The sequence below is a fragment of the Balaenoptera acutorostrata genome, chromosome 15 (genome assembly GCF_949987535.1).
Source record: "Balaenoptera acutorostrata chromosome 15, mBalAcu1.1, whole genome shotgun sequence".
NCBI classification, from domain to species: Eukaryota; Metazoa; Chordata; class Mammalia; order Artiodactyla; family Balaenopteridae; genus Balaenoptera; species Balaenoptera acutorostrata.
The window spans coordinates 69059698-69087143 of NC_080078.1; the positions used below are offsets into that span (position 1 = coordinate 69059698).

General features: G+C 48.4%; 1 protein-coding gene and 1 non-coding gene across 2 annotated transcripts; both read left to right on the top strand.

Moving 5' to 3' along the window:
- Positions 1-1969: 1969 nt before the first annotated feature.
- On the top strand, positions 1970-21876 carry FAM83D (family with sequence similarity 83 member D). The gene is made up of 4 exons (XM_007193120.3): positions 1970-2467; positions 13657-13824; positions 17775-17899; positions 20302-21876. The coding sequence occupies exons 1-4, from the start codon at positions 1991-1993 to the stop codon at positions 21275-21277; spliced, it is 1746 nt and encodes a 581-aa protein (XP_007193182.2). The 5' UTR covers positions 1970-1990; the 3' UTR covers positions 21278-21876.
- Positions 21877-24029: 2153 nt separating this feature from the next.
- Positions 24030-24164, top strand: LOC114235432 (small nucleolar RNA U109). Its single transcript, XR_003621611.2, has one exon. It is a non-coding gene; the product is annotated as a small nucleolar RNA U109 (small nucleolar RNA).
- The last annotated feature ends 3282 nt before the right edge of the window (positions 24165-27446 follow it).

A 27446-nucleotide genomic window follows, 5' to 3' on the forward strand; every position in this document is an offset into this window, starting at 1 on the left:
TTCAAGACAGAATGGGAGGAAGGCTGGAGATGGCAAGTATAGACAACTTGTTTGAGGCTTTATGCTATAAAAGTGACAGAAATGGGGAGGAAGCTCTAGAGGGATGTAGGGTCATGAGAGTGTTGTTTGCAGGATGAAAAATATTACAGCATGTTTGTATGCTGATAGGAATGAACCAGTAAAGCAGGGAAATTGATGATCCAGGAAAGAGGAGGGAATTGCTGGAGAGACATAGGTTAGTAGTAGGGGGATTGGCAACTACTGCCCAAATGGAAGGACTGGCATTAGATAGGCTCACACAGAGTTCATTCATAGTAATGGAAGGCCCAGTATGTGGGCAGAGATGCAGACAGGTAAGAAGATGTGGTGGGAGCATGTGGAACTATCTTCTCTGACTGCTATTATTTTCTCAGTGAAATAGAAAGCAAACTCTAAGAGTAAGAATGAGAGAAGAAAAGGTAGAGAGAAGTAGGGAAATAGAGGCTAGCAGGCAACCTTAAGGGCCCACTTGAGACCATGAATTTCAGGCACAACTGGTGGGCGTGATTGTGTCTTTCTTTTCCCCTGCACTGTATGGTGGCCTGGGTGCAGGAGGAAAGTAGGTGGAGAGGGGGGTTTAACCAGGTTTGGGGTTTTGCCAGGCAAAAAATGAGGAGGCGGGCTTCCCTGGTGGCGCAGTGGTTGAGAATCTGCCTGCCAATGCAGGGGACACGGGTTCGAGCCCTGGTCTGGGAAGATCCCACATGCCGTGGAGCAACTAGGCCCGTGAGCCACAACTACTGAGCCTGCGCGTCTGGAGCCTGTGCTCCGCAACAAGAGAGGCCGCGATAGTGAGAGGCCCGCGCATCGCGATGAAGAGTGGTCCCCGCTCGCCGCAACTAGAGAAAGCCCTGCCACAGAAACGAAGACTCAACACAGCCAAAAATAAATAAAAAAAAAAAAAAAAAAAAAAGTTTAAAAAAACATCTACCGCATCTGGTTCTTTGGGTCATTTAAAAAAAAACAAAAATCAAAAAAAAAAAACCGAGGAGGCGAGGGACTTCCCTGGCAGTCCTGTGGTTAAGACTTCGCCTTCCAATGCAGGGGGTGCGGGTTTGATCCCTGGTTGGGGAGCTAATATCCCACATGCCTGGCGGCCAAAAAGCCAAAACATAAAACAGAAGCAATATTGTAACAAATTCAATAAAGACTTTAAAAATGGTCCACATAAAAAAAAAAAATCTTAAAAGAAAACGATCAGGTGAGAGAAGAGAAAGCTACCTGAAAGTGTAATCAAAGGAGTGGCTATTATGACGGACCGGTATTTTTGAACGAATGAATGAATGACTTCAATGCTGGGGAGTGGCTGGCCTCACCCAAGCTCTGAGAGACCCGGAGAAGCATGGTCAGTGGGTCAGTGTGCCTCGAGCAGGTCCCAGCCTCTCCTCCCAGTTCACATTCCTGACCTCTCTGGGCCTTGTAGGGCCGCGCTTTGGGGCGGCCGGCGGGGGGAGCACGAGGACGGCTGCGGTCGGGCTCTCCGGCTTCAGTTCGGGCTCCCTGCCTGCCCCACCGGGTGCCCCGGGTACCACGGCTACTCAGGCCTGACATCCGCTCTCTAGTTGATCTTGATGAACTCGGCTCCCCGCAGGACCAGAGCAGGAACGCTACCTCGGAACAGGAACTTAGTCCCCAAGATAAAGTTCCGCCGAGCAACCACGGAGCAAGAACATGGTCTCGGCCGCAGTCCTGCGCCTCTGCGGAGGCGCTGGGAGGGGCAGGGCTGCGGGGCGGGGCCGGGCCGGGCCGCGGGGCAGCCAATAGCACGTCAGGGGGCGGAGTCACAGAGGCGTGCACTGCGTCCGGACACTGCCGTTACAACAAGGCAGCCAATGGGAGAGCCGGGGCGGGGCGGCGCGGCCAATGGCGCGGGCCGGTTAGATTCAAAGGTGCCTATAAAGTGTTCTCTACGTCCATACTGGCCTGAGTCGGCTTGTGTCCGAGCGCCGCCATGGCTATGCGGTCCGATGGCTTGGACGAGCTGCCCGCAGCCTGCCTGTCGCCGTGCGGGCCGCCCAACCCGGCCGAGCTGTACAGCGAGGAGCGGCGCTTGGCGCTCGAGGAGCTGGTGGCGGGCGGCCCCGACGCATTCGCGGCCTTCCTGCGACGCGAGCGCCTCGGCCGCTTCCTAAACCCCGACGAGGTGCGCGCCATTCTAAGCGCGGCCGAGCGGCCCGGCGAGGAGGGCGCGGCAGCGGGGGCCGAGGACTCCTTCGGCTCGTCGCACGACTGCTCCTCCGGCACCTACTTCCCCGAGCAGTCGGACCTGGAGCCGCCGCTGCTGGAGCTCGGCTGGCCCTCCTTCTATCAGGGCGCCTACCGCGGGGCCACGCGCGTCGAGGCGCACTTCCAGCCCCGCGGCACGGGCGCCCGCGGCCCCTATGGCTGCAAGGACGCGCTGCGCCAGCAGCTCCGCTCGGCGCGAGAGGTGAGCGCCGCGGCCCGGCTCCTCGGGTCACCTCGGTCCCCGGTCGGACGGGACACTCCCTTCAAAAATGGGAAACTGAGGTCTGCTAGGAGCGCGAGCCGGGTGGTCCCGGGGTCCCCGACTCGCCCCACTCTGCGTGTATCCCCTCGGATCCCCGATCTCCTCCCTGGCCGCTCCTCGTGTCAGGGGAGAGTGGGAGGAGTCTCGGTCCCCAAGAATGCGGATTGTGCCCAAGTTCCAACTCCTAACATTCACATTCCCGGGGAGGGTGATCAGAAATCCTGCTAGTTCCAGCTTTCAGTTGAAACCAGTTGTCAGACTGGCTGTCAGCCAACTCTAGATCCCACTTTCAGGAGCTTTTTAGGAGATGCAATACCTAAAAAGCGCATAACCTAGCGGAAAATTCCTGAAAGTTGTCCCCAGAGACAACTGCGGGGCATTAGGAATCTATCATTGCTAGTCACCTGCACGTGTCTTTTGTTGTAGAAAGCAGATACATACCAGAGTGGCAAAGTGAGCCCCGACCCCTTTCCCTCCTGCCGGCCTAGAGGGGAAGTTGCTCCTTCAGTGAATGAGTGGGGAAGGGAGTTTGCATTTCCATAGGCTGGAAAAAAAAAAATGCAGATACCCCTGCGTTAAGTCATCTCTCACTTTTGGTGCAGTTGTCTGACCCTTAGTGTGACAAGGTATTGGGGTGCAGTGGGAGGTTTTGTCTCTCTGCCAGCCAGGATGAGACTGCAGCAGGGTGCTGGGTACTAGGGGTCTGGGAGGAAGAATGCGGCCCAGAAGGTGGGAGGGGCGGGTAGGGTGTGGCAGCAGACACCTTTCTCCAGAGCCATGATCAACTGCCACCTCGCTTGCTGACTGGCAGTGCCCAGCTTCCTGGCTGTCTGCCTGTGCCAGAGACATGGCAGGTAAAGCCCCAGGCCACGGTAAGACTTGGTAGGGCTCGTACCTGAGTGTGTCTGACTGTGGTTATGATATCTGTGCATCAAGGCAGTTGAAGTAGCCAAGAAGGGACAAGCCCTGACTTACCGGTGTTCCTGCGCCGGGTGCTCTTTGCCTGATGGTGGGGTTGCAGTGGGTAGGGGGTACAGTAGGCTAGTGCCTTGCCTTTGTGGGAGTAGGTGTGGGCTCCAGCTGGGCTATTATCAGTCCTGCGGTGCTTTGGGTGTGCTGAGGGTCCTTTTGATGCAACAGACACTTGTGGGTTCAGCGGGAAGATTGAAAAGATGGAAAAAGACACCATTTTAGGATAGGTGTGCATTCCCAACAATCACGTCTAGGGGGAGAACTTGGGCACTTGGAACTTGAGAAAAGTAATGAACGGGTCTCCATGAAAGAGAGAGGAATTGCCCTAGCCTCTTGCTTACATCCAATTTTTAGTGGTAGTGGAGGGGCACTGGAGCTAAGACCAGAGGGAAGACTGTCCATCAACTCACGCCGGCCTTAGAAGGGGCTCAAGGCTGATGCTCAGACACCTTTGTCTTGTAGGCATTCTGTAATGCATTCCTGGGTAGAACCTCCTGCCTTGCTCTGTGCCCTAGTCCAGCTACACACTTATATGTTCAAGATTCTGTATTTGGAACCTGGGCAGTTTTAACTGAGAAAGGTGGTACGTTACCTTTAAATCTGATGAGTATTTTCAATGTCTCTGCCATATGCCAGATTGCTTGCTTATTCAGAGCCTACTGTGTATTGGACACTGTGCCCCAGGGGCTGGGGCCACAGGTGAAGGACATGATCCTTGCTTGCACTTGAGAGTTGACAGTCTGCTGGTGGGAAGCAGTGAGGAAGTTGCTGCAGGCTGAAGAAAGAAAACTTTAGGAGTGATGGTGACCTTGGAGCTGGGTCCAAGAGGATGGGTGGGGCTTGCCGGAGCAGAGGATAGGGACCGGCCCAGAAGTGTGAAAACACCTGGCATTTTTGGAGGCAGCCAAGTTCCTCACAGCTGGAGCAGAGAGTATGTGGGGGTTTAATGGTAGGAGAGAAGGCTGATGGGAAAGACTGACGCCAGACCGTCGAGGGCTTTGCACGCTACTGGAAGGAGCAGTGGGGAGCCATTGAAGGTTTAGAGGGAGGAGAGGAGCTGATCAGATTGGTGTTCCTGAGCAGTAAATGCTGGCGAGAGCAGGAAGGAGGATGGGTTAGAGAGCGGTGAGACTGGTGTTGAGGTGGTTCTAAGGAGGGGCATAGGGACCTACATATGAGAGGAGGCTCTGTGCTAAGGCAGTGCTGGGCCTTAGGCAGGGGAAGAATTTTAGGTAGAATCGACAGGACTTGGTCATTCGATGGACCGGAAGGGTAGTGAGTGAGGGGGCAGGAGAGTAGGCAAGGCCAAGGAGAAGGTATAGGAAGAATTGAGTTTTTTTTAGCTTGGGTGAGTGGTGATGCTACGAAATTAGAATACAGGAGAAGAATGAGGCTGAGGGTAGGGATAGGGAGATGAGTGGGATTTGAGACACGCTAAACTTGAGGTCTCAGACACCATCTCTTTTATGTAAAAAAAAAACAACCAAAAACCCAAAACATAATAATGCTTTCTCTGCCAGGCACTGTTCCAAGTAACCCTAAGGCAGGTGAGATTATTAGCTCCATTTTGCGGCTGATGAAGTTGAGGCATAGAGAAGTTAAGTTGCCCCAAGATCACACAGCCAGGGAATGACAGAGCCAGGACTCAAACCGAGGCACAGCATCTCTTAACCGCTGTCGGCCACCACGCTCTGCCTTGTGCCATGTGGAGATGAGGAGGCGTCACTGTCCCCAGGTGGATGGAGATCTATGGAGGAGACGGGTGTTAGAGAGCTAATCTGGTGGCTGGTCCAGCGCTGCTGCGCCAGGTAGAGGTGTGGGTTGTGTACACAGGAGTGGCTGTGTCACTCCGAATACATCCTTTGAAGTCCAGTACCTATGACGGCGAGGGCTGTGGAGATGTAGGTCTCAGGCTGTTTCCGGATGAGATGAGAAGCCATTCTGCGTCTGTGTTCAGATGGCGAAAGCGCTTGACGGTGTGATTGAGCACTTTTAAAGGGTCAGTTTCTGTGCTAAGCCCTTTACCTGGACTCTCTCAGTTAACCCTCCCCAACCTAAGAGGAGGCCACAATTAAGAGACCAGGCACAGAGACGATAAGTAGCTTCCCCAAGATACGGTTAGTGTGGGACAGAGCTGGGCGTGAGCCCGTCTGCCTGGCCCCTGAGCCCGGGCTCTCGACCACTCACCACTCCACAGGGTCCCCTGCCATGAGGGAGGGTTGGTGCTTTGGTAGTTTTCAATAAGCTGGGGGGTTTTTAAGGGTTTCTTAAGATCTGAACTTTTAATTTCCATGTCGCATATTGAAGAAAAAGGAAAATGACGATGACAGGACTAGATCTCCCCTTGGCAGGAAGGAGACTGGAGTGGGCAGGGTACAGGCACAAGAAGCCAGGCTCACTTGGTAAACGGTGGTGTCTCATTCTGGCTCTGCGGCCTCAACGGATGGTTCTGGGATGGGTCCTCATCCAGGACTCATGTTGCTGTTGGAGCCGTTTAGGCTTGTAGGGCCTCTGGCACTGAAGAGTGCTCAGTAGGTACAGCGGAGACCTCTCACGTGCACCTTTGATCATTCAGCAAGTGAGTTTGCCTGCCTGTCTGCTCTGCAAGGACTTGTCCCAGGGCGGGTGGGACCAGGGCTGTGAACATGCCAGTTCTGCCGTTGGCTCAGTTCCTGCGCACCTTTCAAAGCGTGGGTCTGCCGCGCTGAGGGAGGTACAGCACCTGGAAACACACGGTTTATGTACAGCGTGGCTTCTGAGTACAAGCGGACTTGGTGCTCAGTTGAGCTTCACCAAAGCTGGAGGAAATACTGTTTTGGACTTTTTTTTTTCCCTCCCCCTTTGGACTTCTTGAGAGCTGAGATGTTTGCTCTTAGGAGAATTTTGAACTACACAGGATTTCTCCCTCGCACACGTACTCTAGAATCTGTCCCTGTGCTACTGTATTTGTTGATGAGTCATTCATTTCTTTGTCTCTGTTGCCATGTGAATCAGCGTTGGGCTGGGCTCTGGCCCCCACAAATCGGGTGGGAGTGGAGACCTTGCCTGGAAGTGCTGTGTGCCCTCCCTTGGTGATGTGCTGTTGCCGAGGCTCTTGGGATATTCCTCGTGTCCGGATGGGAGCTCACAGACAAAGCTCACCCTGTTAGGAGATCCTGCACTCTCCAGAGCCCTCGCTCTTAGCAGCCGCCCATCCCCTACGAGCTTTTGTTCCAAAGGGGCACTTTTGCTATGACCTCGCCCTTGGGCATCCTTTTGATAACCTGAGCATTTGTTAAAAGCTGTCATCGTGTTGACAAAGAATCCTGCCTCCTAGGAGGAGTAACAGCTGAGGATTCTGTTGGAGGCCCCCCCCCCCCCCAACGTATGCGCGTGGATGTATCCATATTAAGGCCCTCCTGATCTTGCACAATCCTCCTCTGAGTTGCAATTGAACCTGTGCAGTGTGATCAGTTCCTATTCGGAACCCAGGGCAGGCTTTCTCAACCTCATCACTCTTGACGTTTCGGACAGGATAACGCTCTTTGTTCTGAGGGGTTGTCCTGTGCATTGTAGGATGCTGAGTAGTATCCCTGGCCTTCACCCAGTGGATGCCAGAAGCACTGGCCCCGCCAAAAAATAGTCATCATGTTCAAAAATGTCTCCCCTGGGGAGGGGGTCAGGGGAAGAAGGAGTTACTGCTTTAATGGTTAGAGTTTCAGTTGGGGGTGATAAAAACGTTTTGGAAACACATAGTGGTGAGGGCTGACGACATTGCAAATGTAATTAAGGCCACTGAATTGTATGCTTAGGAATTGTTAAGATGGCAATATTATATATATGTTATATATTTTACAGTTTTAAAAAGTGTCCCCAGACATTGCCAAATGTCCTCTGAGGGGCAAAATTGCCCTTGGTTCAGAACCACTGTCCTAGGAAATCTCACCGTTGCGTGAGATGCTGCCCGCCAGACTAAGTGTGGCTGCTTTTTAGCCCTTCCTTTTGGTTCTGTGTGTCAGGTTAAGGATTTCGGAGTCTTTCGCCATTTCAGTTCTTTCTTCTTTTTAATTGTGGCAAAATATATGTAACAAAATTTAGCACTTTTTTAGAGTGTACAGATCAGTGGATTAAGGACATTCACCATCACCACATGCAACCATCACCACCATCCAGGTCCAGAACTTGTTCATCTTCCCAAGAGGAACCTCTGTTCCCACTGAACAGTAACTCCCCATTCCCTCCTCCTCTCAGCCCCCAGCAACCACTGTTCTGTTTTCTGTCTGCCATTTCATTTCTTTATTCTTTTCACCTGACATCCATTGGGCAGTAGAGAAGCTGCAGAATTATTCTCTGGTTCCTTTATGGATAAAGGATAAGTTCTCTCAGGAAGAAAAGTAGTAGGCCTCCTGGCTTTTTTAAAGTCCGGATGCAAATGATAGAACCTCTGGAGGGGAATCTGGCAATATTCAGCACAATTTCAGTTGTATTTACCCATTGACCTAGCAATTCCATTTCTGTGTATCTGTCCCAAAGATACACTGGCGAAAAATATGAATTAGGACTAAGACTATGACAGCTGCCGTATAAGGGCTTTCTGTGTGCCAGGAACTGTCAAGTGTTCTCTCTTGACCAAACCCACTGCAAACACTACAAGGTGGGTAGCATTATTTGCATGTTGTAGAAGCCAACAGAACGGAAGTAACTTGCTAGAGGGTAGGGTACCCGGTGATCAGAAGTGGAGGAGCCTGCATCCACGTCCAGGTCTCACTCTGTAGCCTGTTCATGTAGCATCTCTGCCTCCCAAGGTTTCCTGATTTAGTCAATTCGGAGTTAGTCAGCAAAACCGCCTGCAGAAAGAAGTACCTGCTGTCCTAGGGCACTTCAAGTTGCCTGACGTTTGCTCTGCAAGTTATTTTGTGTTCTTAGTGATCATCCTTTGTGATGGGCTCAATCTCATATACTTTATGGAATACTCTACTGATCCTTCCAGGATTTAGTCTAAGCTTTCAATCATTTGAATACTGAACGTTAGATTTGTTTGCGATAATGTTTAATCTAACACTTTTTTTTTTCTTTTTTGGCCGCACCGTGCAGCATGTGGGGTCTTAGTTCCCTGACCAGGGATCGAACCTGTGCCCCCTGCATTGGAAGCATGGAATCTTAGCCACTGGACTGCCAGGGAAGTCCCAATCTAACACTTTTTAATAGGTAGCTCTGGGGTCAGCTGGGCTGAAATTCCAGCTCCTGCGTTTGCCTAAGTGTGTCACCTCGAACAAGTCACCGAACCTCCGCACGCTTTATTTTTCTTATCAGTAAATTGGAGATAACAATTAATGGGGTTTTCAAATCTCAAGATACCTCTTTAGAACTTCTGGCAAACAGAAAAGATTCCAGTTCCACGTGAAAAGTAACATAAACGGGGTCAGTGCAGAATACCCCAGGGACTGCTACCCGTAACCACGTGGATCACCAGGTCCCATGGTATAAATCATCGAGGGATGGTTGGGAGTGACTGAGGGAGGTAAGGCTTGAGGTTTTGTCACCTGCGATGATGACATGGGACTTGATGCAGGAGTGGCTGCTGTAGATGTGGCTGGAGAAGAGCAGGAACAGCGTGGGGACTGGCGGCAGACCAGCCATCCAGCCTCCGACAGCTGGGTGTTTCCTCTTTAGGAGTCATGTTAGGACCAACGTGCGCTGAGTTGCAGATGGGCTTTTGACCCTGGATCGGACACTCACAAGCCACCACTTGCAGAGCTTTCCAGCTCTAGGAGAGCGGGTAGGCTCTTTGTAGCATAGGCTGGGACAGGGCAATACCCACCGTGACCATGTGGGCACTTGATGGGCATGGGATGCCCACCTGCCCACGTGTCTCTCCTTTGTCCATCCCGCAGTATGACTCAGGGAGTGGGAGTGATGACCACTTTCAAGTCCAGGTGCACTTCTAGGGCCCAGCAGCCTGCAGCATGGACGCCAACACCTAGGAGATGTGGCCAGCCCTGCAAAGCAGACACTCAGCTGGCTAGCGAATGAGCCCAGGTCATTGCTCAGTTCAGAGAAGAGTCTGTCCCTTCACAGACTTGAGAAGCCCCAGGTCTAGTTCAGCTGCGCCGGGCTTGGTTGCGTGGGGGCGGGGGTGGGGCGGGGCTGAGGGCAGAGAGTAAGGGGGAGCAGGGATGGGGTCTGGAAGGAAGGCGGGCCTTCCTGCTGACTACTTCCACCCATAGGGCTGTTCTTCCTCCAGAAGTCTTTTAAGGGTCCTGCTCTAGAAAGAGGAGGGGAGGTTGGGTGCAGGGGGAGTCAGAGGACAAGCATCTCCATCTACCCTCTAAGTACCCTGTGGGCGTTCAAACCCAATTATTTTCAACACACAGGAAAGGTTGAAGCTTCAAAACCAAACAATGAAACTAACAGCAAATTAGATACTGACTCACTACCTAACAAAGGTGGTGTTCACACAATTGTTTTGTTAAATGATAAATCAAAATTCAGTTTGGCAGGCGCCTTATGCTGTGGGCCCCGCTCCTGGGGCCCTGCTTCCAGCGACCCTCCAGCCCTCTCTAGCCCGGCCAGCTGGGCCCGCTTCCTAGGCTCTGTCCCAGTGGCACCTGGGTGCACATCCATCGGCCCTGTCGCGCTCACCTCCTGTCTCTCCTGAGGACGAGGACTGACCCCAGATTGATTTTCTCTCACTTTCTCTTATGACCTCGACTCTCATTCTCACATGTGTGTATTCAGAACCCCTTTATGAGGTTTTACTGCCACCTCAAAATCAGTTTCAAAACCTCTCTCTCTCTCAAGATTGTTTCTGTTTCTGTTTCCTGTTTGTGTGGACCTGAATCAGCCTCCCTCCACCCCCATCTCTCCTCCCTCAGCCCAGGGAGAACATTGCTTACCTCTCCCACGGGCCCCTTTCCCTTCTCTGTGACCCTCACGGCTTCCCGCCTGGCCCACCGTCGAAACCTCTATCGCTGATTTTTATTCTTTCAGTCTTTAGTCCTCCTAAACATTTGCTGAACCTAAAAAGCTACCTAAGCGCCTGCTGTGTTTCAGGTACTTACGTATGTGGCCCTGTGTTGCAGGAGGGGGACCACATCTCCAACCAACACTTCCAGCATCAGCTTCTTCTGTCCTGTTGGGTTCATCACTGAACTCATCACTCATCCTAAACCTCCTCCCCTCCGTGGCCTGTATGATCCTGACACCTTGGTTGGCGTCCAAGGCCTTCCATGCTCCTGCACACTCACCTGTCTCTCAGTCACGTCTTGTCGCTCCCTCTCATGCATACTCTGCGTTCCAGCCAGACTGGGACATACCCCATCATTTCCTACATCTTCCTCTGTCATCATGTGGCTTCCTGCCGGATGCCCTCCCCTTTGCTTCTCCCCTGTCCAAATCATCCTGATTTGTGATTCGACTCAAAGGCCGTCTCCTCCAGGAATCCTCCTTTGCTCTCCTTTGGTAAACATTTGAGGGCCTGTGTTGGGTCTACGCCTGCAAGAGAGATGCTTTACTGTCTCTCCCTACCCCAAAGTGTTCCCCTGATTTCCTTGCCTGTTACAGTACGTATCATTTTCCTTCCCTGCAGCCCGTGTCCTCTCTTTGTGGGTAAGTCAGGTGCATGTCAAATCCTTTATAGCCATCTTTCTACCTAGCACAGGGTTCAGCCCACAGTAGACTCTGAGGTGCTGGCTGCATTTGAACACCTATTTCATGCCTGAGCCAAGCCCTTTCCATGCTTTGTCTCATTTAATCCTCACAACAACCCTCTGATGTAGATGCTAGATGATATTATCCGTATCTTCCAGAGGAGGAAACTGAGACTCAGAGAGATTAAGCAACTTGCCCAGAGTCACACAGCAGTAAGCCACAGAGCTGGGATCTGTGCCCACGCCTTTCTGCCTTTTAGCCAGTAAGTTGTTTGGCCTGAATTAGTGGGATAGATACATCTCCAAGTAGGATGTATAAAAATGCATTGGAGGACATAAACTTCTGAAGATGCCACCAATTTAGAAGGAACACTTTTTATTTTCTAAATCACTGTCTCCAGTGGGGTTTAGCTATACCCTTTGCCAAGAATAGCTCACAGCTGGGGCTTTGGCAACATTGGAGAAAGGGAACCAGAGAGATAAATTGTCTTTCCCAGACTCCCTCACAGCAATGACTTCCTGGGAGCTGGCATTTCTGGGTCCCTCCTCCTGGTGGACAAGACTCTGAGGTGTTAGAGATGGACAGTAAAATCATCTCTTTGTCTCTGCACTTCTTTTTTTAAAATAAATTTAAAATAAATTTATTTATTTATTTATTTTGGGGGGCTGTGTTGGGTCTTTGTGGCTGCACGCAGGCTTTCTCTAGTTGCGATGAGCAGGGGCTACTCTTCGTTGCGGTGCGCGGGCTTCTCATTGCGGTGGCTTCTCTTGTGGAGCACGGGCTCTAGGTGCGCAGACCTCAGTAGCTGTGGCATGCGGGCTCGGTAGTTGTGGCTCGCGGTCTCTAGAGCGCAGGCTCAGTAGTTGTGGCTCACGGGCCCAGGTGCTCCGCAGCATGTGGGATCTTCCTGGACCAGGGCTCGAACCCGTGTCCCCTGCACTGGCAGGCGGATTCTTAACCACTGCACCACCAGGGAAGCCCCTCTGCACTTCTTTGATACCCAGATACTTAAGGGGTAATGACTCTCGGGTACTGGCCTGAGTCCTCTGGGCCCACAGAGATGAATCAGTCCCATTGAGGGGCCTCTGCTCTCACAGACCTGTAAGTCAGTCACCTTAACATTCAGGAAAGGAGTTAATGTGATTGGAAGAGACTCATGTTTTTACTGATGAGGTTACGAGGAGGGCGGTACATTGCAGCTCCAGCCTGCAGCAGAGCTCCAAACCTTGGCTTCAGGGAGTGGTTTCCTAAGGTGACAGTCCTGGCTCTGACCAGCAGGGGCTTGTACGAGACCTGCATGTTTTGGTTCCCCCGCAGACCTGCCAGGAATTAGCTGACGGCCATGCTTTCAAACCTGCAGAGGGTGTGATTAGAGGCTTTGCTGCTGGAGCGGCCTCTCTTTAAGCAGGAAAGCCAGGAGCTGGGAGATGTTTCCCTGCGCTGAACTGTCTGGACGGCTTAAGCTCTGGATTGGTCAAGTGAATCAATGAACAGATACCAGAGGGATCTCTTGTACTGGGCACTTGATGTAGCATAGTCATTTAATGCTCACGACAAATCTGTTTTGCAGCGGAGGAAACAGACTTTTGAAGCAGCTGTAATCTGCCCAAGGCCACGTGGCTGAGGTGGCCCTTAACTGTAGTGTGTGCTGAGCAGGGAAAATTGATTAGGAGGCACAAATGGAGCCGGATCGTTGGGGAGCAGAAAGGACTGGTCCAAGGTGCAGGACAGCATCCTTAGGACATATTTCTGTGCTCTTGTTGCGGGCTTGCGCCGCGGACAGACACCAGAGAACTTCAGAGACCGCCTTTTACAGAGGAGGGGCTGGCGCTCTGGAAGCCATTTGGTTCGATCCTGACAGGTGGAGGGAGCAGACGTCATGAAGAGGTGATGTGCAGCGACAGAGGCAGGAGGTGGGAGAATTGACTCGCCTGGTTCAATCAGTTTCGAGCCATGAGTTGGTGGTGGATGAGGTGGCCCTTTCTAGATTATAATAGAAAATCATATTACGATCCAAAATCAGACAATAAAATCAGACTTGGAGACTGGTCTACCCAGAAGGGGGGCCTCAGAGAGACTCTAAGTTTTTACATACCTGTTTTACAGACATAGACAACAAGTCACATGTCTAAAATGATGGTGGGTTAGCCGCAGAACCTAGATATCTTGCTGGTCTGAGCTGAGCTTGTGAGACGGGGGTTTTAGTAAAGGAAGAGAGTTGAATGGAACAAGTTCATAGGAGGTCAAAGTAGTGGATGAATCTATAGTTTTGAGAAATTTGCAGTGTGGAGGCGAGTGGCTGGGTCAAGTCCAGATTTGTAGCATACAGTGGCCTGAGCGTCTTTGGGGACGGACGAGAGTCCACGGTGAGAGGAAAACTGATACTGCAGAAGGAGAAGGAAGGAAGGGTATTGTAGGACAGGGGTCCTTTCCCAGCTCTGAGACGGGGTCCAGAGTCCGGACAACGAGCTGTAAGGTGGTGTCCTTGTGGGTTGACCGCTGGCTCTTCTCTCTGCCCCGCGCCCTAGGTGATTGCAGTGGTTATGGATGTTTTCACGGACATCGACATCTTCCGAGACCTGCAGGAAATCTGTCGGAAACAGGGAGTTGCTGTCTACATCCTTCTGGACCAGGCTCTGCTCTCTCAGTTTTTGGATATGTGCATGGATATGAAAGTTCATCCTGAAGAGGAAAAGGTTTGTGTTACACTGTTTCTAGTTTCACCACAATCAGCAAATAATGACTGAGCATCCGTGATCTCCCCGTTGGTGGTGGTCTCCCCGTTGTAAGGGAGGGACCTGAGGCCGTGAGAAAAGTCGTTCTCCTGAAGCCTCACAGGAAAGAAAGACAGAGTCAGGTTCAGACCCTGGCCTCTCCCTCACGTCACGATGCCTCTTAATGGGGAGCTTGTCTGTTGATGGCAAGAGGCTGTCTTGGAAGCTGCTGCTTTTTTTTTTTTAATCAGTCATCAATTTTATACACATCACTTTATACATGTGAAGCTGCTGCTTTTGACTGCAGCACTCGCAGGCTCCAATTTTAATCGTAAGGACCACTGTTTACGGAGTCCTGCTGGGTCCTTGGCGCCGTCCTAGGCTCTTGACAGTGTTACGCAACTTAAATCCTCACAGCAGCCCCATCAGGTGAGTGGCGTTATGCCCGTGTTTCATATTGGGAAGCGGTGACACCAAGAGCCCAGTGTCTACACCTAGAAAGTAGTGGGATAGAGTTTCCCCATCTGTCGGCCTGCCTGCAGCCCCAGTGTTCTTAAATCACTGTCACATGCTGCCTCTCGTTTCTCATTATTATAAAATTAGACTTAGGTCCTTTGCTCTGAGCATGAAAGTAATTTGAGCTTAAGTATTTAAATGTAAGGTTATGTAACTTAGCAAGCTTGTTCTCTTCAGTAGAAAGAGGCAAGAAAAATAGTCATTTATTACCGCATTCACTTTTTCAAAATTAAGCAACTTAAGAGCTTCGGAACTTAATTCATCAACTTGGTTCATCACCTTAATTCATCAACTTAGTTTCTCACCTATGTGAGTACCTACTCTGAGCTACTCATTGTTCCAGGTACTGGAAACAAAGCGGTGAGCAAACTGAATGAAGAGGTTGGACTTTGGTTCTATAGGCTACCGCGTAGGGGACATGAACTTTTACCACCTTGTTATTATCAAGCAATTTGGTTTACACAATTTTGACTGTTTAACTTCTCTTGAGGGCTCTTGTTCGTTGTTCTCCCTCAAGAGGAAACAGGATTGGGTTTAGTTAGGTAGCTACTAACTTGTCACTAGTGCTTCAAAGCAAATCCATGATGGAGGTAAGGCTTGGAGCTTGGAGACGGAATGAAACAGTCAGCCCTGTGACCTGACAGTCAATTTAAAAATGTGTCAGGTGGACCCAAGGGAAATGCAAGTCAGGCCTGGAAAGCGCATCGTCATCTAACCAGATGTTCAGTCCATGCCTGCTCTGCCGCAGAGCCTGGGGAAGAAATGGAAGGTGTCGATGTTTAATTTCAAGGTGCTCTTGCTGTAATTGAGGCGGTGTGTGTGCAGCAGGAACATCACAGAATCGCCCGGCCACGGCTTTGATCGAGTGACTGGCTCTCATTCATCCACTCAGCAGAAATCTAGGAGTATTTGCTGACTCAGTTCCCTGCTGACTTGGTTGCTGCCTTCGTGGGTGTCTGGATCCTCTAGGAAGGGTCAAAAGGAGATCTGTCTTTCTGGCCTCACCCATGTTCATCACGTCTTAACTTCTTCCTCGGGAAGCACCTCTTTGCCATGGTGGCTTCTCTCACCAGGGCCTGTGTGTGCTGGTGAATCTGCCCCTCACCAGAAGAAGTAGGGGTGACTTCTTCTGCCCTGGTGCTGTGGCTGGTCCAGAATGTTGGGTGTCCTGCCTGCAGGAGCTTGGTCACATGTTTGTGTGCAGGCACTCAAAAGCGCTTTGATTGTAAATCAACTATACTCCAATGTAAAATAAAAATTTTTAAAAATTAAAAAAAAAAAAGCGCTTTGACCACAATCACAGAGGCCTACGTAGCATTCAGATAAGTTCCAAAGGAAAAGATGCACAAAACCACACTGAAATCTGCCCACCGTGATATTCTTTATGCTTGTTATTGTATGTTGACCCTTTGCCCTTTGAAGCTCTGCTCAGGGATCGTCCGGGAAGCCCTCCCCTGCCAGCTCCATGTGCACCTCTATGGAAGTTTCTAGGTTTTTTTGTCTGTTTTAATTTTCATTTTGAAATAATTTGATTTACAAAGGAGTTAGAAAAATGATATAAGGCATCCCTGAATACTCTTTGCCCAAATTTTCTAAATGTTTACATCTTACAAACCTCAGTACAAATTTCAAAATCAGGAAATAAACTTGATATAGTACTATCCTCTACTCTGTAGACATGATAAATTTCACTCATCATTCCATGAATGCTGGTTTTCTTATCTAGGATCCAATCTGGGACCATATCTTGCATTTAGTTGTCATTTCTCCTTAGCTTCCTCTCATCTGGAGCTGTTCCTCTCTTTCTTTGTCTTTTAGAGTCTTGATGCTTTTGAAGAATACTAGCCAGTTTTCTGTAGAATTTGGGTTTATCTGATGTTTCCCCATGGTTAAATTCATATTATGCATTTGGGTAAGAATATCGCAGAAACAATGTTATACTATGCCCTAATTTTTTTGTTTTGTCTTTTGTTTTTATTTAGAAGTAATGATAGATTCACAGAAGTTGCAAAGATAGTACATAGAGGTTTCCATGTATCCTTCACCCAGTTTCCCCCAATAGTTATACCTTATGTAACTTACAGCATAATATCAGAACCTGGAAATTGACATGGGTACCATGTGTGTCTATTGTTTTGTGCCATTTTATCACATGTATACATATGTGTTCCCACCACTGCCAGCAGAATACAGAGCTATTCAATCACCACAAAGATCTCCCTCATGCTGCATCTTTATAGTCACATTCACTCCCCTCTCCGTGCCCTCCCCTGCATCTTTCACCCCTGGCAACCACTGATTTGTTCCCCATCTCTGTAATTTTGTCATTTAGAGAATGTTATGTAAATGGAATTATACAGTGTGTGACCTTTTGAGGCTGGCTTTTTTTCATGCCCTTGAGATCTGTCCAAATTGTTGTGTGTATCAATAGATTGTTCCTTTTTATTGCTGAACTGTATCATATGGTATGGTTGAACCATAGTTTGTTTAACCATTCACCCATTGAAGGACATTAGGGTAGTTTCCAGTTTTTTACTGTTATGAATAAAGTTGGTATGAATATTTGTGTACAGGTTTTTGTGTAGATGTAGGTTTTCACTTCTTTGGATGTTGTTATGTCTTGCTATAGTGTTTAATCATTACTTTAAAAAAAATAAATGTATTTATTTATGGCTGTGTTGGGTCTTCGTTGCTGCACGCGGGCTTCCTCTAGTTGTGTCAAGCAGGGGCTACTCTTCGTTGTGGTGCACGGGCTTCTCACTGCAGTGGCTTCTCTTCTTGCAGAGCTCTGGCTCTAGGTGTGCGGGCTTCAGTAGTTGTGGCACGGGGGCTCAGTAGTTGTGGTGCATGGGCTTAGTTGCTCCGCAGCATGTGGGATCTTCCCAGACCAGGGCTTGAACCTGTGTCCCCTGCATTGACAGGCGGATTCTTAACCACTGCGCCACAGGGGAGTCCTGGGCTATTATTTATTAGCAATGCTATTAAACTAAAGAGGAGGAGAAACATCAGCTTAGCTTCTTTAAACCCTTGTTAAAATGTTATCTATCACTGGCATGTTTTCTTTGATGATTTTATCCCCCCACATTTTGTTTCAAAGTCATTTCTTGGATTCTATTGTTTAGTGTCCAAAAAGTGAATCTTCTAGAGCACGTGTCCACATGAACCGAAGGTCTCAAAAATAAATATGCATGCATAAAAAAGCATGCAAGAAGATGAACTAAATGTGAAGTAGCATTACTTGAGTCCTGAGAATCATCTGGCTTGTGTGCTGTGGGTGTTGTTACCGAATGGTGACCGTGAACCACTCACTGATCTGCTAGTAAGCGTGTCTGTTTGGAAATTGTAAACTAAGGCTTCTTTTATCATGTGCTCACCGGATCATTCATTTCTCCTTCTCCCACTTCCCCCACCAACAGCTGATGACAGTTCGGACGATTACAGGAAATATTTACTATACGAGGTCAGGAACTAAAATTGTTGGGAAGGTTCATGAAAAGTTCACACTGATTGATGGCATTCGTGTGGCTACAGGCTCCTACAGGTGAGTTTCTGACTCGTCCATGCTTATTAATCTGAACTTTTTAGAGGAAGTGTGCTATATAAAGGTAAAAGCTGCTTTTTCCTCTCAGCGTGAGCCTCTATGGGCAAGCCTTTTGCTATGTGTGCATCTGTGTGTGTGAGCCTATTAATCAAAGCCTCCTCCTCTGGAAGGTGGTCGGGCTGGGATCCCCTCCCCTGCCTCGTGGTCCACAAACCTAAAGTACAGAGGTTGAAACTTGCCTGGAGACCCAACAGTGAGGGAGTCCTAGATTCAAGGCTCAGCCAGGGCTACAGTGGATGAACTGGGGCTTAACAGAGACAGGAACAGTCTCAACTCCTGTTCCTTGGGGCCTTTGACCCCCCCCTCATCCCTGCCCACTTGAAGGGAAGGGCAGTTGCAGGCATCAGCCTCAGTGCGGAAGGCACAGCTGAAGCTGCCTCCTTACTTTAATCCTTCACCTTGCTTCAAGCCTTGTGATTTGGTGCTTTAGTCTAGAAAGTACCGATCCATGCTTCTGGCTCCACCTTTGAAGTCTCACGTTGGCACAGCATCTGAGGGTAGAGAGCAGGGAAGTTGAATGGAGGGTGGAGATAAAGGGTGGTAAACACCGATCTCCAGAGGTTAAGATACACCATTTTTACTTAGGTCTCTCTGATGGTGGTGTGTTTTGCCACCTCTGTGTTAGACTCTGATGTTATACGTGAAGTGTGTCTCTACAGTTTAAAAAAGAAAAACGGGGACTTCCCTGGCGGTCCAGTGGTTAAGACTCCGCACTTCCCCTGCAGGGATCATGGGTTTGATCCCTGGTTGGGGAGCTAAGATCCTGCATGCTGCACAGCCCCCCCGCCCCCCAAAAAAAGAAGGATAGAAAAACGTATTTTTGAAGAAGCACGATTCCTGAGTGATAACTATGTGTCAGCCCTGGGTAAAGGTGGGTGTGCAAAGGCTTGTGCAAGGTGAGGCCAGCAGATCAAGGAACTCTTGGTGTCTTTCTTTTCAAACAGTACTGTCATTGCTTGGAACAAAATTTGAACTCTTCTTGGAGACTTTCTTTCATAAGATGTTTGGAAATAACAGGAGGAAACTAGATTTTCACCCAAAGTAAGATTTATCTGTATTACCCAAACTTAGCTCCAAATGGTTTTTTGGCTGTTCTAAAATATAAAATATAAAAATTACCCCCTACAAATGAAATATGCTACCACTGAAGATGAGGATGAGGATGGCTTTTATTTGTTGAGGACATTTTAAAATCCTGGTGTTAGGTGTCCTGTTTACATGATTTCACTGAGGGTTTCTTTCTTCTCAGGCTCTGGAGACAGCTGTCAAGGTGAATTTGCATTAGCCTAGGTTCTCAGTTGCAAGAGACAGAGTTGCTACTATGTTTTATGATTTCTTACGTAAAACACCCTACTCCTGATATGAATTTCTGTATCAGTGCGGTGACTTCAAGTGCAGAAAGCTAACTCAAACTACTGTATGCAAAACGGAATTTACTGGCTCCAATAACTTGAAAGTGTAGAAAGGTACCATTTGTTTTCAGCTCACCTTGACGTAGGGGCCATGCATTCATCAGAACACTGTCTCCTGGTTCTGCTTTTCTCTAGTTGATCTTTTTGCTCTGTCAGGCTCTCCATTTGCAGGCAAAGATCCAGGCTTCCTCACCTGGCCTTTTAGTAGCTGTTTCTCAAAGAGGGAGACTTTTTCTCTCTGCACTGGTATCAGTCCTGGCAAAATTGCCTGGCTCTCGCTAGCTCACATGCCCACTCTGCATAGGTCCCCGCATCCCAGGGGATAGGATACTCTGGCTGGCCTGGCTCACCTGCCCACCTCTGTTGTGACTGGAGAGGGTGCATACATGAAGCTGTCTGGGCTGGGAGGGGGCAGGGCTCTGTTACCACGGGAAGGAGGAGGTACGCTGGACAGGCAGGGGCACACGGCCACTTGTCAGCTCTAAACGTGCACTGAGCAACAGTGTCGTTAGAATGACAGTCCTGTCTCCCTTTGTGAAAACGGCAGCATGGAGGAGGGACCGGGGCCCAGTCTAGGCTCTGCCACTAGCTTCCCCCTGTGCCGTCGCCAGGCACCTTCCTCGCTTCTCACAGTAAGGGTGCTGGCCTAAGTGCTTTAGGAACCCTTTCTAGTTTTTAGCAACTCTGAGGCTGAGGAGTGTAAATTTTAGCCTGTTGGTTGAACAGTGGCCTTTTTACTCTTGTGTTAACGCATTCCTAGGTTATGTACTGTGTTAAGGCAACTTGCAGTCACACTACATGGCAGGTGTGCTGTCACCAGAGTTGTGACTTATGTCTCAGGATATCTGGGCTTTATATTCAGGTTGCCAATAAGTAAATGAAGATCGCTCATCCTTACCTGCTTCTGTTTGTTTGTTTTTAATCCTCAAGTTTTACGTGGACGGACGGCAAATTAAACAGCAGCAGCCTGGTCATTCTGTCCGGCCAAGTGGTTGAACATTTTGACCTGGAGTTCCGAATCCTGTACGCACAGTCAAAGCCCATCAGCTCCAAACTCCTGTCCAGCTTCCGGATCAGCGGTAGGTTTGACCATCTCATCGAGCAGAAACCACTGTGCAAGGAGCTCACGTTGGGCAGCCTGCTGCGGCTACGGCTGGCCAGGCTCTCGAGCACCCCCAGGAAGGCCGAGCCGGGCGGTGAGGAGGGCCGGGCAGAGGCCGGGTGCGAGGACTCTGCGGCCTCCACCATCAGTGAGGAGGACGGCTTCAGCAGCCGCAGAGACAGGCCGGAGGGCGGGAGGGCGACCGATGCCACCACTCAGACGGAGCCAGGAGAGGAGACGCCCGCCGTGAGCATGAGTGACGTGGGGACACAGGCCAGCATGGCCACGGCGTGCACTGGCACCCAGACTGCAGTTGCTACCAGGGTGGTGAGCTCCCAAACCGCAGTCCAGACCGCGTCAGCCACCACCCAGACTGACATGGACGAGAATGTTCTCTCCTTTCTGGGAACCCTGGCTAAAGAGGGGTCAGCAGTATCAAAGGTGTCTGTGTCGCGATCCTCCAGTTTGAGGTCTTCCGCCTCTCTGTCCTCCCAAGGCTCTGTGGCCAGCTCCATCGGCTCCCAGACTTCCCTCAGAGCCAATGATGTCACACCTGGACACCCCAAGTACTGGAGCACCCCCCACTTGGATCTGTGCTCTAGGGACTCATTCAGAAAGTTGAATAAAGAGAGGCAGTTTCACTTTGCCGGAATCAGGTCCCGGCTCAACCACGTGCTGGCCATGCTTTCCAGGAGAACGTTCCTTACTGAAAACTACCTCAGTTTTAATTCTGGAAGTTTTGCCAGATCATCAGCTAACTTGCTGGCTGTTAGAGAAATCACGCTTTATCCCTCCTATCAGTGACTGCTCCACACGTTCAGGGCGCCTGGCTTCACCCAGGCTTGCAGTAGACATCGTCGGAGCTTCCCGCTTTATAGAATGTCTCCTGTCCTAATTGCCTTCCTTTCACCCTGATTTTCTTTGAATTCTGTAAACTGCACATTATTTTACACGCTTTATTTTTATTTTGCTCTTATCATGTATAAGCCAGGTCTTGGTTTTATGGTTTCAACACTATCGGTACAGTTTCTTTGCACGATTTTAATACTGATCTCTCTTCAAGAGAATGTTTCAGGGTTCTCAGGTAATTCAGATAAGAGATAAAATATGTGTTGCATTTTTCTAGGTTTGTATGCCCTATTGTTTTTGAGGTTTGGAACGCTAGTTTTCATGATCAAAATCCTGTTTAGGAAAAAACTCAAAACTCTGTTTCTTAAGTGTTTATCTCTTCTTTAGGATATCTGTGTTCTTAGCATTAAACAGATGTAAACTACTCTTGTTTGGTGGTTGCTCATGTCTGTTTTTTTGTTTTTTCTTCTCTCTGGCACTTTTCTGTTTAACTGTAGGAGTGTGTTACAAGTAAATGCACCTAATATCTATTTGTGCAGTTTTTGTTTGTTTTTTTTTTAAATAGTCTTGGGGTGGAGGAGTAGATGATCCAAATTATAAAAGAGAAAATATCCATTTAAAAGTTAGATGGGGGCTTCCCTGGCGGCGCAGTGGTTAGGAATCCACCTGCCAATGCAGGGGACGTGGGTTCAAGCCCTGGTCCAGGAAGATCCCACATGCCGCGGAGCAACTAAGTCCGTGTGCCGCAACTACTTAGCCTGTGCTTAGAGCCCGCAAGCCACAGCTACTGAGCCCACATGCCGCAACTACTGAAGCCTGTGCGCCTAGAGCCCGTGCTCCGCAACAAGAGAAACCATGACAATGAGAAGCCCGCGCACCGCAATGAAGAGTAGCCCCCTCTCACTGCAACTAGAGAAAGCCCGCACACAGCAACGAAGACCCAAAACAGTCATAAATTTAAATAAATAAATAAATAAATAAATAAATAAAAGATGACAGAAAACAAGCGTCAGGGTCATACCTTCCTTAGCGATATGAATATTGATGTCACTAGCTCTATAGTTTGAATGAGGAAACTTGCCAGAAATCACAAGTTTCTTCATGTGCTCTAGCTTGTCTTTTTCAAAGAAAAAGCTTGAGCTATTTAGACAAGGACCTTAGTTCTGTTCTTCTCTGCCAGAGAAGGAGGCCTCAGTGTTCATTCCTGGATTCACCCTGATATTAACTGTAGTGGCCCCATGAGCCTAATTTCATCAGATGGGTGTACTGACAATGATTTAGCAATCTAATATCCTGGAGTAGGGGCGAAAGAGGGCACTGACAATTATCCCAGATTCCTAGTCCAGTGGCAGGCAATGCGACTGGTTTCTACACCTTGCTAATCAGGATTGGTATGCCTATGGAATCCTGTTTTTGTTTAGTCTCCTTTGTGTGTGCAGATGAAATGAAGAGAGGTGATGGCTCCCTCCTTCTGATTTGACTGGAGCAGAAGAGATCTGTAATAGGGGAGGGTGTTGTCTGCCACATAGACACGTGCTAATGCATCCAGATCCTGAGCATGCCTGCGGGTTTCCATATGTGCACCAGGATTCCCTTTCAGTCACCAGGTTATTTGCTGGGTTAGTGCCATAATTTGGACTGGGAAGCAGGCAGGACAACTGGTTCCTGTCTGGTTGTAAACAATTCTGGCCCAAGCCTCAAATAAACATATTGTTATTTGAAACCATTTACAATTTTAGATAATTTCCTATGTGCTATCTGTGACCCTCTCATCAATGTAGTGATTGGACAGCTGTTATTCTCAGTTTTCAGGTGAAGGAACTGAAGCTCAGATTAAGTAGCATATTCAAGGTCACATGATTGGTAAAGGGTGACACAAGCATTTACCCACAGGTTTTCAGATTCTGAGTTCAGTGCTCTGTGATGTGACTATTTCTCTACAGGAAGTACGGAGGCATTAGAGGGCGTACCTTTTTTTTAATTAAAAAACTTTTTTTGGCCATGCCATGTGGCTTGTAGGATCTTATTTCCCTGACTAGGGATTGAACCTGCACCCTCGACAGTGAAAGCATGGAGTTGTAACCACTGGACTGCCAGGAGATTCCTGGGTGTACCTTGAGAGATGGCAGTTAATGCAATGGTGAATTGAAGACATTAAAACTTAAGCTCATTAACAAATATAGGTACGTTTGAAATTTCAATTCAGTGTGTTCTGTGGAGCTTTTAATAGGCATTCATAAAAAAGTCTCTGCGTTCAGTTTGGGAAATGGATCAAATAAATTTAAACAGGATTCTTTGTTGCAGGACTACTCAGACTTTGGAATGAGGTAATTATCACCGTGGCTTTCTCAAGAGGAGGGCAGGTATATGGCCTATTACAAACTGACTTGACTACAGAGCCCTCTTTTTGTGGAATAGGATGCAAAGCCATTATTTTCTGAAAGTGCTACCAGCGATTAGAAATAAGAAAAAGAGGTATATGGAATCCTAAGAAAATGGCCTGGTCTCAGAGTAAGCAAAGCTTTTCTGGCTCTTGAGTGTGGAAAGAATATCGTTATAGGGTGGAATTTCTCAAGGTGAGATCTGAGGACCACCTACATCAGAGTCAGCTGGGGTCCTTGTTTAAAATGTTGATTTGTTGGCCCTAATTCCAGGGGAGGGGAGGGTGAGTATGGCAGACTGTTTGGTTCAAAAATATGTTATTGTCTTGCATGTGGAAATGTCTGCTCCTCATTCCTTTGGAAGCAGGAATACATCCATACCATGCTACATTAAAAAAGGAGTTCTCAGGGCTGCCATCCTTACAGTAGAGGTTGAGTAGTAGTATATTTCTCCTACATTAAAAAAAAAAATGTGTTGCCCCTCCCTGGGAGAGAATTATATGTCCATATCTGTTTAATGTCAGACTTGGCCATTACAGACTTGGCTGTAAATATTTCAGTATATATGTCTGAAAGATAAAAAAAAACATAACCACAATACCTCCATCACACCTAAACAACTTTGATAAAAATTTCTCGATATCATCAAATAGTGTTCAGACTCTGCTGTCTCATGATTTTCTCCCTGATGAGTTTGAATTAGAGAGCCATACAGTTTGAAGTTCAACCCAATCAGATGGCAGGGTCGACATGCCTGAAAAACTGAAGGAGTCAGCTGAAGAGATGGCCACCCCACCTCTGTGGGCCGTTGGGTTGGGGAGTATCTGTTTTCTACTTATGGGACTTCAAGCAACTAACAAGAAAACCTAAGGTACAAGATCACATAAGTGAAAAGTTACGTGAAAGAAACCAGAGGGCGGGGATGAAAAAAAGAATCAGGAAGGAGGCTATCAGTGCATGCCACCATGACTGACACACTCACTTTGGGCAGGCCACACACTTAAGCTTCTCAGTAGCCAAGGCAGAAAGAGAAAACTGGTCAGATCCACCGTCCACAGTGTCCATAAGATTAAAGTAACTCCAGGTACAGGAAGAACAATTCTAAGATCAGGTAAGAACTTCTCACAAGGATTCTCATAAAATTGATACTGTGAAGTGTTCAGATAATAAACACAAGGACAGATGTTCTGGGGTGTGCCCAAACACCAGACCCCACAAGGGCAGTTGTCTAAAGCTATAAAGGAGTTGAATGTATTCAGATGTATTCCGTGAGCATGGAATACGTACCTTATGTTGAGTACGTTCACAGAGGCATTGTTATTCTAGGTTCCCTGGTGCCACACGACCTGGAAATATACCCCAGTTTGCCTGGCAGAGGTCCAGTTTATGCCCGTGAACTCCCCGCTTTCACTCTCCGAAGCATCCCAATTTGAACAATAACGCAAGCGTACAGTCATCCTATCTAGAAAGCACCTGGCAGACCTTGCCCTCCCCAACTTGTCCAGTTCCATAGATGCGCAAAATTCCTCAAGCCAACATCATAGAGACTCCCCTAGTATTTAGCTGAGTCTCTTCTAGTGGATTCTCCACACCTCTGTACCCAAATCCTTGGAGCTGAGTAAACACTTTTGCTTCTGCTAATACTTGTGTGAACCCGATCATTTGTATGCAAGTGAACAAACCAGACAGGTTTACATATGGTACAAGTTGCCGAGGGCTACACCTTAGATGCAGTGGAAAATCCCCGTGTAGTGCAATTCAGGAAGGCAATTCTGCAAAGAACTACCTCTTTTCAGGCTGGGGGATAGCTAGCTCTCTCTGATCTGGCTTCATGGAGGAGACCCAAGGGCAGTAAGGATTTTTCTTAGGAAGCCAAGAGTTCTAGAGTTAAGAGTAAGTCCCCTACATACGAACGAGTTCCATTCCCAGAGCGCGTTCATAAGTCCAATTTGTAAGTCCAACAGAGTTAGCCTAGGTACCCAACTAACACAATCGGCTATATAGTACAGTACTGTAATAGGTTTATAATATTTTTCACAGAAATAATACATAAAAAAACCAAAAAATAAAACCATTTTTAATCTTACAGTACAGTACCTTGAAAAGTACGGTAGTACAGTACAACAGCTGGCATACAGGGGCTGGGCTGGAATTGAGTGAACAGGCAAGAAGAGTTACTGACTGGAGGGAGAGGAGGTGGGAGATGGTAGAGCTGAAGGATCGTCAGCAATAGGAGGCGGAGGGCAAGCTGCAATTTCACTCACACCTGACATTGATGGCTCAGGTTCTGGTCCTTGCTGGATTCAATTCTATCTACCCTCTTGAAAAAATGATCCAGTGATGTCTGGGTAGTAGCTCTTTTTTTCTTGTCATTGATGACACGGTAGCACTGTATTGCATTCTGAACAGCTGCTGCAACCTTTGTGTACTGTTCTATGTTCAGGTCCTGTGCCTCAAAAACTAACAGTGCCTCCTCAAATAAAGAAAATCCCCTTGCCATTTCCTGCGTCGTGAATCTCTTCAGTTCTTCAGTTACTTCTTCCTCTTGTCTCTCTTCGTCCTTTTCTCTGGGCTTCCAATTCCATCAGGTCTTCATTAGTAAGCTCCTCGTGTTGCACAGCAACAGTACTGTAAAGTACACAAAAGCACAACCACTTGTAGAGGATGCATGCACTTGACAATGTATGCCAGACACGTGAACTAACTTAAGATTGGGTATGTGAACGCATGTTCGCATCTTTGAAAGTTTGCAACTTGAAGGTTCGTATGTAGGGGATTTACTGTACGTGAGTACATGGATGGCTACCTATTATTTTTGCTTCATTCATTCGACCTCTGATAATCTCACTCGCAGAAATCCCTCTGAGGAACCATTCTGTTTCCAGCTCTCAGTCCATGTGGTTCTGGTGAAGCGGAGCACACCTGATTTGGGGAGGAGTGTATGACCCAGGTTTAAGCTAGTCAGTACGCCATATTCCCTGGCCCTAGTGATTGATTCAGGGATAGATATGTGACCAGCCAGATACTTTTTTTTTTTTTTTTTGCTGTTTTTTTTTTTTTTTTTTTTTTTTTTTTTATTTATTTATGGCTGTGTTGGGTCTCCGTTTCTGTGCGAGGGCTTTCTCCAGTTGCGGCAAGCGGGGGCCACTCTTCATCGCGGTGCGCGTGCCTCTCACTGTCTCGGCCTCTCTTGTTGCGGAGCACAGGCTCCAGACGCGCAGGCTCAGCAATTGTGGCTCACGGGCTTAGTTGCTCCGCGGCATGTGGGATCTTCCCAGACCAGGGATCGAACCTGTGTCCCCTGCATTGGCAGGCAGATTCTCAACCACTGCGCCACCAGGGAAGCCCCCAGCCAGATACTTTTGCCGGGAATTTTTGGAAAGAGTCTTGATGCTGAGAGGATGTGACGTGAGTTGACATGGCCATCTAGTTACTATGTGACACCTGGGTCAGCAGAAGGCAGAATGTGATGATCAGAAGCAAGCCCTGATTATGTCCTATGTGTCCCAATGCAGCCGTGTCTCAAACCAGAACTACTTGGACTTTTTAGATTACAAGAGCCATTTTTGCCTATGAGAGAATGGATTGGGTTTTTTACTATTTGTTACATAAAAGCCTTAACTGGTACAAAGATGAAAACTCCTAAATCCTATACCTCCTAAACATGGCCAAGACGGTTGGATGGGAAATACTTCAAAGCAGTAAGTACCAGTTAACCACCATAGGCAGAGAAAAACTGCTAA